This window comes from Corvus moneduloides, chromosome 8 (genome assembly GCF_009650955.1).
Source record: "Corvus moneduloides isolate bCorMon1 chromosome 8, bCorMon1.pri, whole genome shotgun sequence".
Classification (NCBI taxonomy): domain Eukaryota; kingdom Metazoa; phylum Chordata; class Aves; order Passeriformes; family Corvidae; genus Corvus; species Corvus moneduloides.
Window position 1 is genome coordinate 7,779,566 of NC_045483.1, and position 16,985 is coordinate 7,796,550.

Sequence of the window (16,985 nt, forward strand, 5' to 3'; positions counted from 1 at the left end):
CTACTATATTAGCTTTTAGGACCATAAAATTGACTGCTTTCTCAGACATTTAACGATCTGGTTCTGAACACTTAATAGCATAGCCAGAAAGACACTATTCAGCACCTATTCTAGAGGTTAATAAAAACATGTGAGCAGATCATCATTATCCTAAGCACGATGAATGATCTCAGCAGCTCAGTAAAATTCTAAATCTGAAAATTTGAAAACTCACACTCTATCTTCTGATGTTTCCAAATCAAAATACTCATACTACTTCCATTTAAGTTACCTCCTTTCCTTTAATTCTGGTTTTGACTATCTTGCTTTAGGCTGTCTGTTACAACTAACTACATGTTATATTTGACCTGCCAGCAACAGAGAGATAATGCCTCATCTTCTTAGATGTAAATATAAACTGCATGAACAATACAATCCAAATCTCAACATTTCCCCTTTAATTTCTGCAAAAAGAGCAAAAGGGTTTGCAGTTTGTAAAAAGAACATCCTTGAATGTTAGTCACAAATCCCCATTCCTTAAAGGAGCCTCCAAAGAGTCACAAAATACTTAAGCTAGCAATGCAATAAGCCACAAAGAAGGCTATAACAGGTCAGGAAATTAAGAATTACAGTTGGTTTATGATCAGTCTCCGGAGTGCCCTTGGCTATCTACAATTATATATCGTAATTCTTACTTGCCACTGGATAAGGTTTACTTCTTCCCCTTCGGTAGGGTGCAGAACCTGGAGGCTGTAGAAGATAATATGAGACTCCAGATTTATTTGAGTCAAAATTCAGCATTAAAATTCTTTAGACTCTCACTCACACTGCCCTCAGAAGCACCCAATGGATTCTGAGTCATTTAGTAAGTGTTCAGTGACCTTTTCTCACCTGTGTTGGCAATCATTTATTTCTTCCAGTTTTATAAAATACATCCAGGGGCATTCTCCCTGTACTCTCAAATTACAGATCACTGCAGGAACAGACAGCAACTGCTCACACCACTCTGCCTTCAACCCACTCAACCCGAAACAAAAAAAGCAAGGTAGTAGGTGTTGCAGGCAGTGGCAAAGCCTGACAACTGCAGACTGTGACAGAAAGCATCCCTATACTGCAGCTCCTCAGAGAACACTCTGCTGGTCAATAGCCCCTGCATCCTTACCCTCCACTCATTTCAAAAGACCAGGACCTAAATCATGTAGAGGTTAAAAGCAGCACCTCAGCTTCCCTATGGGATTGCACAACATGCAAGTGTAGCACATTAAAAGCTGAGATGCAGCGTTCCCAGTCACGACTTGCAAGCGCTGCAGCATCGTGCATTAATTCCAACACAAAATGGTGGGCTGGTCCCAAAGCAGAGCCTCACAACTGTACAGCAGTACCCTGAGGACAAACAGACCTTTCCAAAACTATCCTGCATTAGGGGATAGCTGCATCTCTCAGCAGGTCAGAAAAAAAGGAAAAAAAAGAAAACCATTATGGCAAGTGAAACAAAAGGCAGCGAAGTGATCAGAAGCCCTTGAGTATAAGCAGCTCCACCACTCACAGCAGTGAGAAGACAGCCTTAAGAAGATACTTTACAGTGACAATCCACTGCACTCCGTCAATGATAATGCACAAACTCTGTCACACAGACTGGGAGATGTGCTGGATGCAACCCCAACAAGACCAGACAGACAGTGAAAGGCTTGGGTGGTTGTGCATGTGTACCATACCCATGACCAGAAAGAAACGTGCCATAAAAAGCCAGCACTGGATAAAAGATAGGATTACAGGAATCTATAAGAAACAAATTACAAACCTCTAATAAATCTCACAGGTCTTGGAAAAGGAATTTTGTTTTAGTGTCACAACCACAGGGCACAGTCAACATTCTCACAAATAATACACCATATGTTTAGCGTGATATTTTTAGTAAGAGAATAGCTATAATTTGGCTTTTTTAATTTCATACCCAGTTTCAGAGAAGTCCTTAGACTAACACAGAAAGAGAAAGAATATCCATAAAAAGAGAGAGAATAAAGGCTTATCAGTATACATATTTAACTGGGAAAGGAGGAAGAGGAGGAGAAGGAAGAAGGATCTCCTCCCATTTCAGGGACTGCGCAGCCAGCAGAGCTTTCAGCTGCACAACCCCACCTGGGGGGGCTCTGGGAGGCTGAAGCCTGTGGGCTGACTGCCAGGCATGTCTGCCCCATTTATCAGTGCAAATGCCAGACAGACCATGCAACAGAGCTTCTCAGTTTTAACTGTTGAGACATCAAGGTTTTATTTGGAAAGAAGCCAGAGACTTGAAATCTTAAATTATAACGTGTTTTAAAAGCTTTTTCATACATGGAGAAGCAACACTTTGGAAGAGCTAGACAGAAACACAAGTAATTATGAAACAAGGTCACCAGTAGCTGTCAGGAAGATTTTAAGATGGCTCCCACTACAAGAATTTCCCAGGGAAGCAAGCTCTCTGGAAGAGGCAGGTCATAAGAGTTCATCCAAGGATGACCCATTTTCTAATCACAGCAGCAACTGAACACAGAAGTGTAAAAGGAAAAGAAATAAATAAAGGCTACAAGCCCCTGTGCAAGAGACTGCAAGCTGGGAAAGAGAAGTCATATTCAATAGAAACAGAAATTCAACTTATGTAAACTGATGTCTGCGTGTGGCTAACAAGTTTGAACAAAAACAAACATGAAACAAGTGCTCTAGAGAAGCTGATGGAAATCAGGGTGAGCACACAGCAGGCAAGCACTGATCAGAATTAGTGCTCCTGTGCCAAAACCATTTGCTTCTGCACTTACAGTTTTGTAGACTTAGGCCACTGAGATAGTGAAGAGGCCTTAAATTCTCAGTTTTGTAATGACATTCAGTTTGTGTTCAATGATTTCCAAAGCACAAACAACCAGTTCTGGATTTAATATTTACAGAACTTATTTTGCTGTTTGTATAACATTAGCAGTTACCAGTAGTTTCCAGTATGCTAATCATCCACCAAAATGGAGAAGTACATGAGGGTAGACAAATAAGCTGGAAAAAACCCCAAGGGTTGCCATAGTTTCAATTATTTTCCAAAACAAAGCACTGTCACTAAGCAGATTCCAATATATTAAAAGCACAGAGCCCTAATCTCTTAAAAGCAGGTTGCACAGAGGGCAAAATAAAGACTGCAGGATGAGGGAGGAGTTTCACGTTTTACGATAGAGCAAATTCAAAATTATCAAACACCAAACGTGACCTTTTGATATACATAAACATTACAACTTCTCTACCATTCTTTTTTTTCTCCTAAAAGAAAAAGCTGACTTTGTGCTAAGCCTGCACTAAATTGCATTTACTGCTAGATGCTGTAATTGTACTGTCACTGCTGAAGAACTATCTGATCTTTACTTTGTGGACTAACAGGATTTTCTGATCTCTTATGTCAGCTTATTTTAAAGACTTCAAACATCATGGGATGACTAGATTTTCCATGTGAATTACTAGAACCACCTATAATAGGGGAACCCACAAAAGATACTTTGCCAATAGCTCAGAGAAGCTTTAAGGTGTTAGCTAAAAACTGTATCAAGTTTAAATTTGGATGTCAAAGGGAGCACAGGAAATGGGGCAGGTGGGAGAACAATGCCAACAGTAACAGGAACACTGCATCACCTGAGATAGCACCAGGCCACATGTCACCTACAAACACAGTACAGGCTCACAACATCCAAGAGGGGATGCAGGTTAATGTGCAAAAGTGGTTGTTAGAAACCCACAGTCTTTTTATGCAAACCTTTCTGGCATTTGCTTTCTGTGGAAACCTCCTTCACTCATCAAAACGTCCCAGGTTGGGTCTTAAATGTCATCCTCAGCTTCAACACCTGTTCCATCATTCTGTCGTCTAGTACCCATATCACAGATAAAACAAAATAAAGAAAGATGACCTCCAAAATCTATCTGGGAAACAAGAGTTTTAAGGAAATACATAATTCGCTACCAGAAATAGAAGACAGCCCTCCCAGAAGGGTAAGACTTTATAGCTACATACAAAATCACAGATAAAACTGAATACATTAAAGCCTTTAGCTGAACTCAAGAGCATTGCTAAGGCCAAGATGCAGCAAATTCTAAAAGGCAGTGCTAAGAGCATCTCCAAACTACTAGAAATGAACACTAGGGAAAACAGTGTAGAATGGCTAATCTTAATTGGTTACCATCCTTTTAATTTTCTGTTTCTCTCAGGAAGAATGAGAAAAAAGCCTTGCCATGTGCAGTCTTGCTTTTATTAATGAATCCATGCAAGAACTGCACATGTAGCACAGCCATATGCACAATTATAGAAAGGTCAAGAGGGAAGAAAGTGCTGCTGACCTCGTGAATGGAAGAACAGAAAAACCACACCAGAATGTACTCTTAAAATATTCGGCATTTGGGGAGAAAAAAGCAGCACAATAGGTGCAGTCTCTTCAAGATTTTCAACAGTTTAAAAAAGAGTGTGAATATTAATAGAGCATGAAGCTGAGCTATTAATAGATTAGGCCTCTGGGGTGAGCATAAAAGAGACTTGAGCAATACACAGCATGTTAAACCAGCTTACTAATAGTATCACTGCAGTACAGGATGTATCTATGCTATTCAACAGCTTCTTCTTCTTCTACAACTTTGGCTCAGGGATGTTGGGCAGGGCAGAAAAGACAAGATATTAAAATCAGCCTCTTCTCCTATGATTTGTTACCAAAAAAAGCAGGTTAAAAAATATATGTCTTGCAGTAACAGGTAATTAAAGATGTTGACAGAGTGTAAGGCCATTACATCCCTCTAACATTTTAGCCCTTCCCAGTTCTTGCATCCCCCACTGTGCAGGCTTAACATTCTCTCAGTGCAACTTGTTTTGTACAGACACTACTTCAAGTTTTGCTAACACCTTCTACACATTCTCAAAACACATCAAAACCAACTTCATTCATGCATTTTCCCAGGCTTCCTTTTATGTAAGCATTTTCCTATCGACAAAATAAGGGAGACAACCATACTTTCACAAACTGACACTGACCTCCAGTTAATTTATTGAGGCATTTGGAGAACAAGAAATTCATTGTCAATAAGGTAAAATAACACAGGACAGAAACCAGTGCCAAGTTTACACACACAACAATGGGTCTCTGAACCAATCTCCTCTGCTCTAGAGACCTCCTGGAGTTACAGTACAAAGTTCTGGTTCTGCAAAAACCTTCTCAGGTGACAGCAGTGGTTAAAAAAACCCCACCAACTACTATAGCAATTCCTAGATGTAGCTGTTACAGGCTACAGACAATAAGTAGGACAAGTTTTATTAATAGACATCTTTGCACTATGTTGTGCAAACATATGAGGAAGTATTCCTTGAATGTTTGCACAATAACATAACAAATACCACAGAACAGAAATGTCAAGACTTCTCTGTCCTATACCTGTATTTCAGGAATGTAATATCCTTCCTCAAAACAGTAATTAAATGGGTGAAATTCAGCAGCCAGTACGTGTCAGGGAGAATTCACCTAGCCAGTCTACAAGGGCTGAAACACATCCATCTGCCCATGGGTTAACTCCTCTCATAAAACAGTCACTCCATCTCCAATTTGCCAGTCCTGTTCCTCATGGAAAATCCGTAAAACATCTTTCAAAATAAGCCTGGGAAATTCCTAACTCCAGTGGATTCAAGAAAACCTGAGGACTCAATAGAGATATTAGATTTCTGGCACAGTATGATGTTACCTCACACTAACCCCTCCACGTGCCACAACATATAATCTACCAGGCTTTCTCCTTCCCCTAGGAGATAACCTTATCATCTCCTTCTTCCCTCTTCTGCCTCCCTTGTAAGGAAACAGTAATTTCTTTGGGCTTGAACAGAGGCAAAGGAGTGACATTTCGTGCAGCTACAATCCATTTTCTTAAATGGGTAGGACACATACTGCGCTGTTTTTGTTACCTCTCCCGTCTCACTACAAAAAGAAATTCTGTCAGACCCTTGGTTATCCTGGACAGGATACCATAAACAAAGAGGTGTGAGAAGGTAAACCTGTGGCATAAACCACAGAGGGAAAAATGAGAAGGTGCTGCAGGTGAAAAATTTCCGAGGGAAAAGGCTAAAGAGCAAACAAACCATTTTTACTTGGATTCCTCCAAGACAAATACAGTTGGATATGCTAATACTGCAATTTGAAAGCAAAAGCAAATGAACACAAGCAAGATGGGACCTGAAGAATCATCAAGCAAGCATTAACAGTCCTCCTAGTCTTGTGCTTGGAAACTTGGCTGATCCATTGTGAACAAATCCTTGCTGCTCCACTCAGGAGATAAAACTATTTTCTTACTGTATTTTATAAAGCAGGCAATAAAGTGTAGCCTTATCTTTGGAGAGCAGTTTTGGAGTGTTACTTATACAACTGCTTGCCCACACAAAATTGTTCATATACCACACTCACAAGCATTACCTACTTTTTATTTCAGAAATGGTCTAAAAGATACCTATTCCACTAAGCTCTAAACAAAACTGAAATACGCTTATTTTAAAAATCCATGGCTTCTGTTTTAGATCTGAGAGAGGGCTTGCATATCCAAACACCTAGGTTTCCGTACCATAACAGTTAGTCTAACAAAATTATTACCACTAACCAAAAATCCTGCCCTTCCAAGATGACGTTAAAAATATCAGAATCTGGAAAAGAAAACAGAACACATCCCTATGCACTGTATGAATAAGTGGATTTGGTTTCACCAACTCCAAAAGAAAGCACAATGAAGCAAAGAGCTCTGCTGGTGATACCCTAGAGAAATTTTTAAGACTAAAAGTAAGAGCACACACCACCAAGAGGATCCTTCAAAAGGAGAGTCAACTCAATTTTCTTGCACTTGCAACTCAAAAATGAACTGGAGCACAAACACTGAAATACACTGAAAAGAAAAAACAACAAACCAGCACAGTGAGGCTATTTAAAAAGAAAACTAGAATTTCCAAAGAAATAGCACTTACACCATCATGGTGTGCATGTCAATGTGCAAACACACAAATGTTGGCAGAAGAATAGGGGTCTCAGAGATGCCGAGTTCTTATAAGCCTCCTGAAAACAGACAGATAGAGGAAATAAATCTATTGCAGCTTCCACTAAGAGGGTCCAGAGGGAGCCCCACTGAACTACTGGATACCAAAAAGTCCACATGGGGCTTTGGTGTCTAACGATCTGTAAACAAACAAAATCACAAGTAAAGGCTTCATTGGTTTTGCTCCTTATAGAACCCCTGCAGTTGCTTTCTAATGCGTTATTAATTCATTGAATTCACTGCCAAAGGATGGAAGCAAAGGACTTAATTAAAAAAACAAAATGAATTCATGGAGAAAGCTTTATGTTTGAGAAGTTAAGGGATACAAGTAAAAGCATAATTTTTAGGACAGGAAGATAATCACAGGAGTTAAAGAAATAACCTTGTTTATGGACACTTTGTTCTGCAAGATCTGATGCCACCGCTCCAAAGAAACAATTTTGCAATATACAAACTCTAATTTCAGAGTCACACTGCAAAAAGTAACTTACATGTCTCAGAAGTTCTGCTAGGTGATTTGAACCAATTCCTGTCCAGACAAGCCCTCTCTCACACAAGCATGACTGGCAAGATTTAAAACTTACCACTGACCTAGCACTCATTTTCTATCCAGGATTTGTAAGAATACAAATTTTAACTATCATACGAAATAAAAGTTGTCAATATATCTTCATTCTGCCCATAATCTCTTCTTGCCCTTCTAGGCTTTGTGAACACTTGGAGTTTGGGTTTTACTCTACTCATAGGTTTGGGGGTTTTTTGGATAGCTTCATTCCAGAGAAGCCAAAACTTTTGAGATTAAATTTTCTATTTTAACCTGTCATTGCCCAAGCTTGTGCCACCAGTGTAAAGTACTCAGGTAATTTCCTTCACACTGAGCACTTGGGGATGCATTTTGTCTGTGGACCATGACAAGAAGTCACATCCTCAGATAAAACCAATACACCCCAAGCTTTCCATTGATGAAGAGGCAGTGATTTCAAAGACAGTTTGATGGATGGCCAGCTTCTGGCTTCATTCACACTAGTATGACTAAAATTCTCTTAGGTTGAACCCAGGTGCTATCTTACTGAAAAATAAGCAAATTAAGCACAGAACTAAAACCTGAACGCTTCAATTCTCTATAAAGACTGTATGTGTTGGGAGACATCCCCTCCCAATGGAAAGTATTAGATTAATGAAGAATTTCATTGCTTAGTGCTCTTCTTTTTTTTTCCCTGACTAGCACATGATCATTTCCCTCATTCCTTCTATGTAACAGGACATTCTCATAGATGAGAGGTTTTAAACGAGACTACCACTTTGGAAATTGTGCTACCATTTTCTAGCCCTTTTTGCCCCCCAAAAAACACACTTCTACATTGTGTTTGAGACAGACAAGTCATACGTAAGACTGAGTTGTTCACAAACAATTTACCATAATATTGGTCCACCCCATCATGTTAATTTTACTGGTGAAGCAGAAAGTATTTTCTCATTCTACTCTCTTTACTTTGCCAATATGGTAAAAAAACAAAAATCTTTAAAAATACTGAAGTGCAAGAAGTCCAAACAAGACCAAGTGCAAGTCCCAAGAACAAAAAGAAAAAGTGATTCTCCTATGGAACATTTATTAAATGCTCAGTATCTAAATTTCAGATCCAAGAGCATTCAGCTTCTCCCTCTCACTTAGAATATTTGAAACAAAGTAAGGCAACCAAACAAAATCTAAGCCAGATTGTACCTATTTTTATTTCTGCATAAATATTAAACATTCAATGAGAAATCTGGAACACTAAGCAGGTATTGCCCTTGGCTGCACATTTCTGTTTGTCTTAATTCCTAAGGAGGTCAAACAAATGAAGAACTCAGTTTACACGTCAAGAGTAACATTCCTTGCAGAATGTGTGCGAGTTGCACACCAAGTGATAATGCTCAGAGCTGCCACACAGAGTCAGGAAAGTTTCACACAATGTTTGGGAAAAAGTCAGAGACAGTCCAACTCCTGGCAGAGTCACCATATGGAGTTTACTGCAGTACCATACGTTTTGGCCACTCCGCATAGCTCTGCTGCCAGCAATGATAGACTGAACTGTTTCTTTACAAGACTCATTCCTAGAAGCAAACAGAAAATCCTGGCCAGAGAGGGTCAGACAGCTCCTCTGAATCTTTATAATAATAAAAGGAACAAAAGAAAAACATCACATTTCAACAAACACTTTAGCATCCAAAATAGTGGGGGAAAAAATTAAGAGTATAAATTCCAAGCACATGGCGTGGAATGCAAAAAGATGCTCAAACCTATTTAGTCATGAATTTATGTCTTGATACATTATGAGATGCTGCTGTCAGTGTGGTCAAAAAACCCAACAGGCAGACATCTGTGAGAGATCCTTCAACTTCCTCAAGCCTCACCAATTATTGCATGCCTAATTTATTGAAGTACAAATAGGAAATAGGAAGGCAGAGACAGGAAAAGCTCCAAATAAATGCTGCAGATTCCATAGCTGGCATGGATGTCAGGTATCTCACACTCTCCTCCACAGGAGGAGAACACAGGAACAGCTGCAGTGGAAGAGCTGCTGATGTCTGTAAAGATGTGTCTCTGCCTCACTGAACCAAGTGCCCATAGCCTACACCCACGTAAGGCCAGGGGAGAGCTGATGGATCTGGCTGGGGTAGCTCATCAGGCTGCCCCCACTGCACTCTCTCCCCTCCCCTGCCCCTCAGGAGCCATCTGGGAACAAGGTGTGACTGGATAACCCTGTTCATGGCTACAGGACCTCACAGTGAAGTTGCCAAGGAATCTGAGCATATCCTCTCCTGCCAAAAAGGTTGAAAGTACTTTATCCATCACAGCTGTTTCCACTGCAAACACCAGCTTAAGAGGTAATTCCATCACTTTATGTGTTTTTAAATCAACAATTTACACATTTAGCTACGATGATTTAATTTAGCTGAAGTAAATCTATGACTTCTTTTATCTTTAAAGTTCTTTCAAAGGAGATGTCAGGTGGTAGCTGCTTACATCTCCACTGTAAATCCAGCTGCTTACTGCGCGTTTCAAAACACAGATGCCTCTGAAATGCACTCATATAAACCAAATGCAAACCCATTACAGCCAGTGCACAGACTGGCACTGCCTACCATGAGTATTGGATCAGACTCTACAGCTACGTCCTTTCATCATGGTTTTCTTTTCTATCAAATTATTTGCCTCTGAGTTGAACTGAAGATTGTCAATCAAATTCTACCTTTAAGCTATCAGTTCAGCAGCAGTAAAAGATCTAAAGTGTTCAGATTAGAAGAGAATGGGAAAAATGCATTATTGACTTTCCCTGAGTGTAAGATGAAATTTGGAAGGCTTAATTGATTTCTACATCTGCCATTCTTATCTAAACTTCTCATGTAAAAATAATGGCTAAACCCACAGGATTTGACTTGTGAGGAAGGAACCAACACTGGTAGATTACTCTTGGGAGTACTTGCACTTTTTTGTGTATGTAACACCTACAGTCTGGGGGCTGACCAAAGTAAAATTAACACAGTAAAATTAATCAAAACTAGCAATGAACAAAATTTCTATGTGTCAAGGCTCTGGTCTGGATTCTCTCATGCAGCCACGGGGCTTTTGCTACCTCTGGCTTCTCACACGTGTCTACTGCTGTATTTGTAGAGCATCCCTCTACAGCAGCAACAATGCAATCCAAAACACTCTAAATTCCAAAAAGTGCCTCTTAAGGCCTCATGGTATTTAAGGAGACAGAAAAGAAACAAAGACCATCTGTTACTCCAAACTAAATAACAATTAAGTTGTCTACACTTAAGGAAAATTACCAAAAATTGAACTGTCATTCACAACTACATCCCCAAAATACCACTTTCAGTGCCATCTTCATTAGTTTTTCTTTCTTTTTTTTTTTTTATATACACTAAATAGTATAGAAATCTTCCTGTAAAATTGTAATTTGGTATTTATTAACATTTTGCAGAAAACCAAGACAGTTTTTGTAATAACCATTCTGGACATTAAAGTCTTAGTAGCACATTTCTGACTAACTGCAAAAAGGAGCTGAAGTACACATTTGAACTCAATATGCAGGATGGCTGTCATATTTGCATGTTGATTCAGCTCTTCACTGGAAGAAAAAAGAAAACCAGCAAACAAAACCCCCCACTGATACAAGTCATTTAGCATTCCTTACCTTGGAACCTGTCAACATAGTTCCCAGCATTTTTGTTCCTTTTCCAATACCAACCACTGCAAAGACAGAAGAAGAAATGCCACTTCAAAACAGCCCTGCAGTTCCCTTTTTTAACACCATTCAACACTAAATATTATGCTAGTCAGAAACCCAGCCTTTCATGCTCTGTTAGCATATGAAGAGAGTCACCACTTTTGAGAAAACATCTCTGATGTTCAAACAACATGGGACCAGTGAAAGGAAAAAAAGTCTAAAGCAAAAGATAAATAACCTTCATCTATTGTTAAAATACTTTAATTCAACTCCTACATTTATTTATCTTTTAATCACCAAAGAAATGGAGAGTGCAATTAACACTGCCTCTGGTTTGATGAAGGCTATGGCTCACCAATAATGAATGAACGCTTCATTGTAAGCTAATAGTTCTTTTAAAGCTTGATAGTGACCAAGAGTAATACAGCCAAGACAGCATAATGAAATTGTTTATCAGACTTACAGCAAGTAAAATAACCAAAAGGTCCAACTGCCCATTATTGTGCATGTACAGATTACTGTTATTTCAATTCTAACACCAGTATTCTAAAAAACAGCAATCAGTCAGCTTTTCATATAAGAAAGAGACAGAAAAGGAGCTCTGGTTTATATTTTACTTTAATGCTTTTTACAAGGTGCTCTCCTTTAAAATGCTTTTCTATTGATTTTTTCCACATACAGCAATCTGAAGAAAATTTTAGAAGGAAATCAGTTTTGTGTACAACTCATGGAATATATAATAGCCTATGTACTTTATTTTAATAAAACTAGAGGAGTTAAGGGAGCTTTCAGGAAATCAGCTTCATATTAATTAAGAGCCAGGACCAAAACCATCAAACTGAAAATGAACTTAAAAAAAAAAAAAATTTACTTGTGTTCTAATGCTTCTCAATTTTTATGCTCTGAGACTCGTTACATTCCTCCTTGTTCTCCATTACTACTCCTCTTATTCCTGAGGGTTTTTAGTCACTTGTGCCCTTGTGCTTTCATGTACCTTCAGTTCAACCGGTTCCTGTTATTTGCCAGATAGGAAAGAGCTGCAAGAAGGCTGAGGAGATAAGTACACAGGTAAGACTTTATAACCAAGCACTTTCCTTGCAACATGATGACATAACTGACACTTCAACAGCTGAGCTGAAATTTGCTGAAGAGTGTCAAGAGATTCTATAGAATAATTTTAAAGAGACATTGAATGCTTTTGTGAACAAGATACTAACAATTTTCTCTTAATCATCAGCTTATGGAGAATATGTGTTACTAAACAGTGACATAAACCCTACTTGGCAGACTACATTGAATGTATAAAGATTTACCTGAATTTTAATTTTTTTATACTTTTTCATGTTTTCTTCTACTGTGGAAGCATAATTCATTACTGCCATATAAAAATAAGCCAAGTAAAATTCCCATTATGAGCAAGAAACAGCGAACTGGAACCACAGCCCTAGAATAACACCAAAAGAAGATATTCACTAAGACTCCACCTTCCCTTTCTCTCACATGTCAAAGATCACTGACCTCTGCCTCCAAGGTCCCTCCTCATCTACACTTGCTGTCAGTAAGAGAAGAAATATAAAAAGGATGTTTTCTGATAAAGAGCACAGCTCAGTTATTGGCAGTACACCTGGCACACTAAGCAGGACTCTGTATCAGTTATTTCCCAGGACCAAAGTTATAGACAAGCAGTGCATAAATCTGGGAGACAGCAGTATAGATCAAGAAGGGTTTCAGAAAATTTAACACTTCTATCATGCTCCTGTCCATGAGGAAGGAAAGCTTTCTGCTCCACCAGCCCATCCTGAAAAGCAGCACACATACTCTGAATAACTTGTTTCTGTTGTGTCCTTCCCTCCCTCATTACCTCACCTGAACACACAAGAAATCTGGGCACATTCCCTTTCCCACTCCTCTCCAGTTTTGTCCCTTCCAATCTAGCTACCATTAATTTTTCCCTGTGTGTTTTGTATGGCAGTGGAATCCTATGCCTTTTTTCAATCCATCCACAGCATATTAGGGTGATGTGCTTCTCTAATTATACCACGCACATAAAGCCCAAATACTTTTTGCCATGCCATAGAAGCAGGTTTTGGACACTGCTGGGTATTGGAACAGTTGGAGAAGCAATTAAAAAAGCATGAGTAATTTTGCTTTTCCTATGGATCAATTCTATTGACTTTGCACAATGAGAAGCAGCATGCTCAGAGGGAACACCTGTGTAAAAGGAAAACATCTGCTTCAGCAATGCACACTGAATTCTCTTGTGAGTGGCCACAGAGTACAGGAAATTAGAACCAAACCAGGCAGTGCTCCCTTCTAACCCAAGGATGTCACATTTTGCCATGTTCACAAGTGACAATTACCAGCTACAGACCTCTAGCAACACTCACAGCAACCAACCTCCCCTTGAAGCTGAATTCTTCCTGAGAGAAGTCATACATCAAATCTCAGTGCATTTACTTTCAGTGTATACTCAGAGTTGTACCTGTTTATTTTCAACAGCAAAAATGTATTGCTGTTATTTCTCCAAGCCAAGGAGAGCTACAAGGTTATGATTTGAGCAAGCTGTAGCCTGCATGTTACTTATCAATAAAACTGCTGGTGACAAAGTAAGACGTGGGAATAACCACACCCACAGCTGAGGTTTTAACACCAGCAATTGACACATACTGTTATTCAACAAAATAAAGGAATTCAATAAATGGATTGCTATCAAAATTAAAAGAAAAAATATCTTTGAAGACTCTTCTTTATGAAGCAAGACAGGACAGGGAGCTAAAACTTTTTCTGTGCTGAGCCTCTAGAAAAGCAGCAGCTGAATTGTTCTTATAAATCTTTCATTTGGCAAGTATTAGCAACCCTAAAGGCTCCCCCAAAATCCCAGAATAGCATTACTTTGAGACAAAATAATTCAACAAATTATGATGACTATAAATCCCCAGCTTAAGTTAAAAAAAACCATCAATTGCTCAGGTACTTTACAATTCATTACACAAGAGTTTGTATTTTCCCACATGTAATAACCCAGAAGTTATTACAGTATTTGGAGGAAGGGAGGGAAGGCAGGAAGGGAGAATACAGCCTTCTGTTAAGAACCATGTTACATGCATGTACAAGTATAAGCACAGGAAATTTAATCCAGACCATTCTTCCACAGTAATCTGTCATTACCCCAAAACCTGCCATGCGTATCCCAAATTGTTCCTCCACCTGACTTCATGCAGGCATGAAAATGTTTCCTAAAATCATATTTTGATGACTGTAATTATGTTTTTCATTACCCAGAACTCCCGTGGCTGCACTGTCCAAAGTTCCTCCATGTCCAATTTTCAAAACCTGATTTCTTTTGTTCCCGTTTGTTTGCACACCAGCTTCTGCAAATAGAAATTGAAAGGAAGCATTATAAAATAACCTTAGAACATCGGAAAAATGACCTGCATTTCCAGACTGCTAAAGGAAATAAAAATCAAATATTTAAACTATTAATTAGCAGTGCAGAAATTACTGTAATGCAGTAAAACCATTGATTAATTTAGATTTACTCCCAACCTCAAACAATTTGCAAGGTATTTTCACTTAGATTCTAATGAAGCCTCAAATACAAACAGATTTTTGGAAAGTACTGCTAGCAAACCTGGTCCACCTGTGAAGTTTAATTAACAAAGCATGGAAGAACCAGCAGCAGAGTTCCCAAAACATCTATTATACACAAATTTTATGCTACATAATCTGAGCAACTCTTGATGTATTTACTGCCTTATACTGGGATGTGTTTACTTGCACATTTGCAGCCCTATGGAAACTGCAGCGAACTGAATTTGCTCAGTGCTGCTTTCAAGCTGTCAGTGTCCCAACCCACCAAACCTCCTATGCAGCTGATGACTCCAGGAATTTTGCAGAGTCCAATGCCCCTTATTTATTAGTATTAAATACGACAAATGGTCTAAGCTCCCTTATCCATATTTCTACTCTCTCCATTCAGGGAACCAGATTCTTCCATACAAGAAGTGTGTGCCCACACTACACTCAGTGTGTAGTGAACTACAGTACACTACAGAGTAAACCATGTTAAGCACTCACTAGTCTGAAAGTATGTTCTCACTTCTGCAGCAAGTGCCCAAAAGCCCAGACTAGATGATCAAGTCCCCATATCCATTATAAAAAGAATCTAGGCCATAGTCACTCATACCTTTGCAATGATCTCACTTTTTTTTCCCTTAATATCTGACATACAGACTTCCCGGTACTCAGAAAGAGCAGTTTCTGCAGACTGTGCCCAGGACTTTCAAACTTCTTGAAACACTATGGTTTTCACTCCTTTGGTGATTTTTTTTTAATGGCAATAGGCAGTGGGACTGCAGCAGAACATCCTGCCAGTGCTGGGCTGCAGAGATGTGGCTGACACCCATTCTGGCACATGGGCACACTCTGTCCCTGCCCACAGCTCTCCAAGCAGCCTGGGATCCCCTGCATTGTGCCCTGCAGGACTGGAGCTTCCTGCTGGGGCAAAGCTCATCCCCATCCTACCTCAGGACTCGCATCCTGCTATACCACGGCGGTAACAGGTGCCTGCCACCAGTACCATGTGCTGAACGCGGTCTCACAGCTCACGGTGCAGCGTGACCAACACTGACTCTGGCTGGGACAGTCTTTCCTTAAAGGCCTCCAAGGACACAACTCCACCACCTCCCTGGGCAGCCCATCCCAATGTCTAATCACCCTTTCTGTGAATAAATTCCTCCTAATGTCCAACCTGAACCTCCCCAGGCGCAGCGAGACAGGATGTACCCAGGAATGGCGCCATTCTCCAAGGTGGGCCATGCCATGGCTATGAACTACTACCAAAACAAAACAAACCCACAAACAAACAGAAAACTAAACTCCGCTTATCCTTCGGTTTTCTGAGCGCTGAGAAAGAGGGTGCAGTGCTTTACCGGGAACTGCGGTTCCCGCACCCCAAAGACCGCACACACTTGATCCCATCCCACAGCCGCGCCGGGCAGGGCACGCCTGGCCCAAACTCTCCGGATGTGGCGGCCCGGCCGCCGCCGCTCACCTGCCAGCAGCCTCTCCTTGAGCAGGTTGAGCACGGCGGCCGAGGTGGGTCCCTTGGGCTTGCGGACAGCGAAGAGCCCGCTCAGCGAGAAGAGCTTGTCGGCCGCGCGGCCCAGCGCGGCGCCGCCCGCCTCCCCCGCCATGCTGCCGGCAGCGCGCCCGGCCGGGGCCGCCGGGAACTGCAGCCGCGCGGGCGGGACGCGAGGGAGGAGCCGTGAGGGAGGGCTTTAAGCTCGCCGAAAGCATCGCCGGCGAAGGCGTCGACAAAAGCAGGTTTAATGTGAACGCGAAGCAAAATCCGTTGATAAGGCTCACTGTACTGGTTACTAGAGCACACTGAGGGAAAACGAACTGAAATCTCAAATCCATCAATCTAGAACAAAAACCAACGCCAAAATTATGCGGAGGCGGCTCCCCCAGACGCGCAGCGGTTTGCAGGCATTGCCGGGGAAGTTCGCTGACCGGTGTGTTGTGGTACCTTCGATGCCCAACTGGAAAGAACTGTATTTTGGCAGGACAAGAGAACAGAGTGTTAAGCTGTGCCAGGAGAGGTTTGGGTTGGAGATTAGGAACAATTTCTTCACGGAAAGGGTGATTAGACATTGGAACGGAGTCACCATCCCTGGAGGTGTCCAACGAAAGGCTGGACGGGGCACTCAGTGCCACGGTCCGGTTGACACA

At 40.6% G+C, this 16,985-nt stretch overlaps 1 protein-coding gene across 2 annotated transcripts in view; it reads right to left on the reverse strand.

Moving 5' to 3' along the window:
• Positions 1-16,464, reverse strand: part of TRUB1 (TruB pseudouridine synthase family member 1) — a 32,810-nt gene extending 16,346 nt beyond the window's left edge. For both annotated transcript variants that reach the window (XM_032116409.1, XM_032116408.1), the window contains exons 1-3: positions 16,306-16,464; positions 14,531-14,623; positions 11,220-11,275 (exon numbers count right to left, since the gene is read on the reverse strand). In XM_032116409.1, the coding sequence (XP_031972300.1) occupies positions 11,220-11,275; positions 14,531-14,623; positions 16,306-16,447 (291 nt within the window). In that variant the 5' untranslated portion in view covers positions 16,448-16,464. The remainder of the gene's footprint in view (positions 1-11,219; positions 11,276-14,530; positions 14,624-16,305) is intronic.
• Between the last annotated feature and the right edge of the window lie 521 nt (positions 16,465-16,985).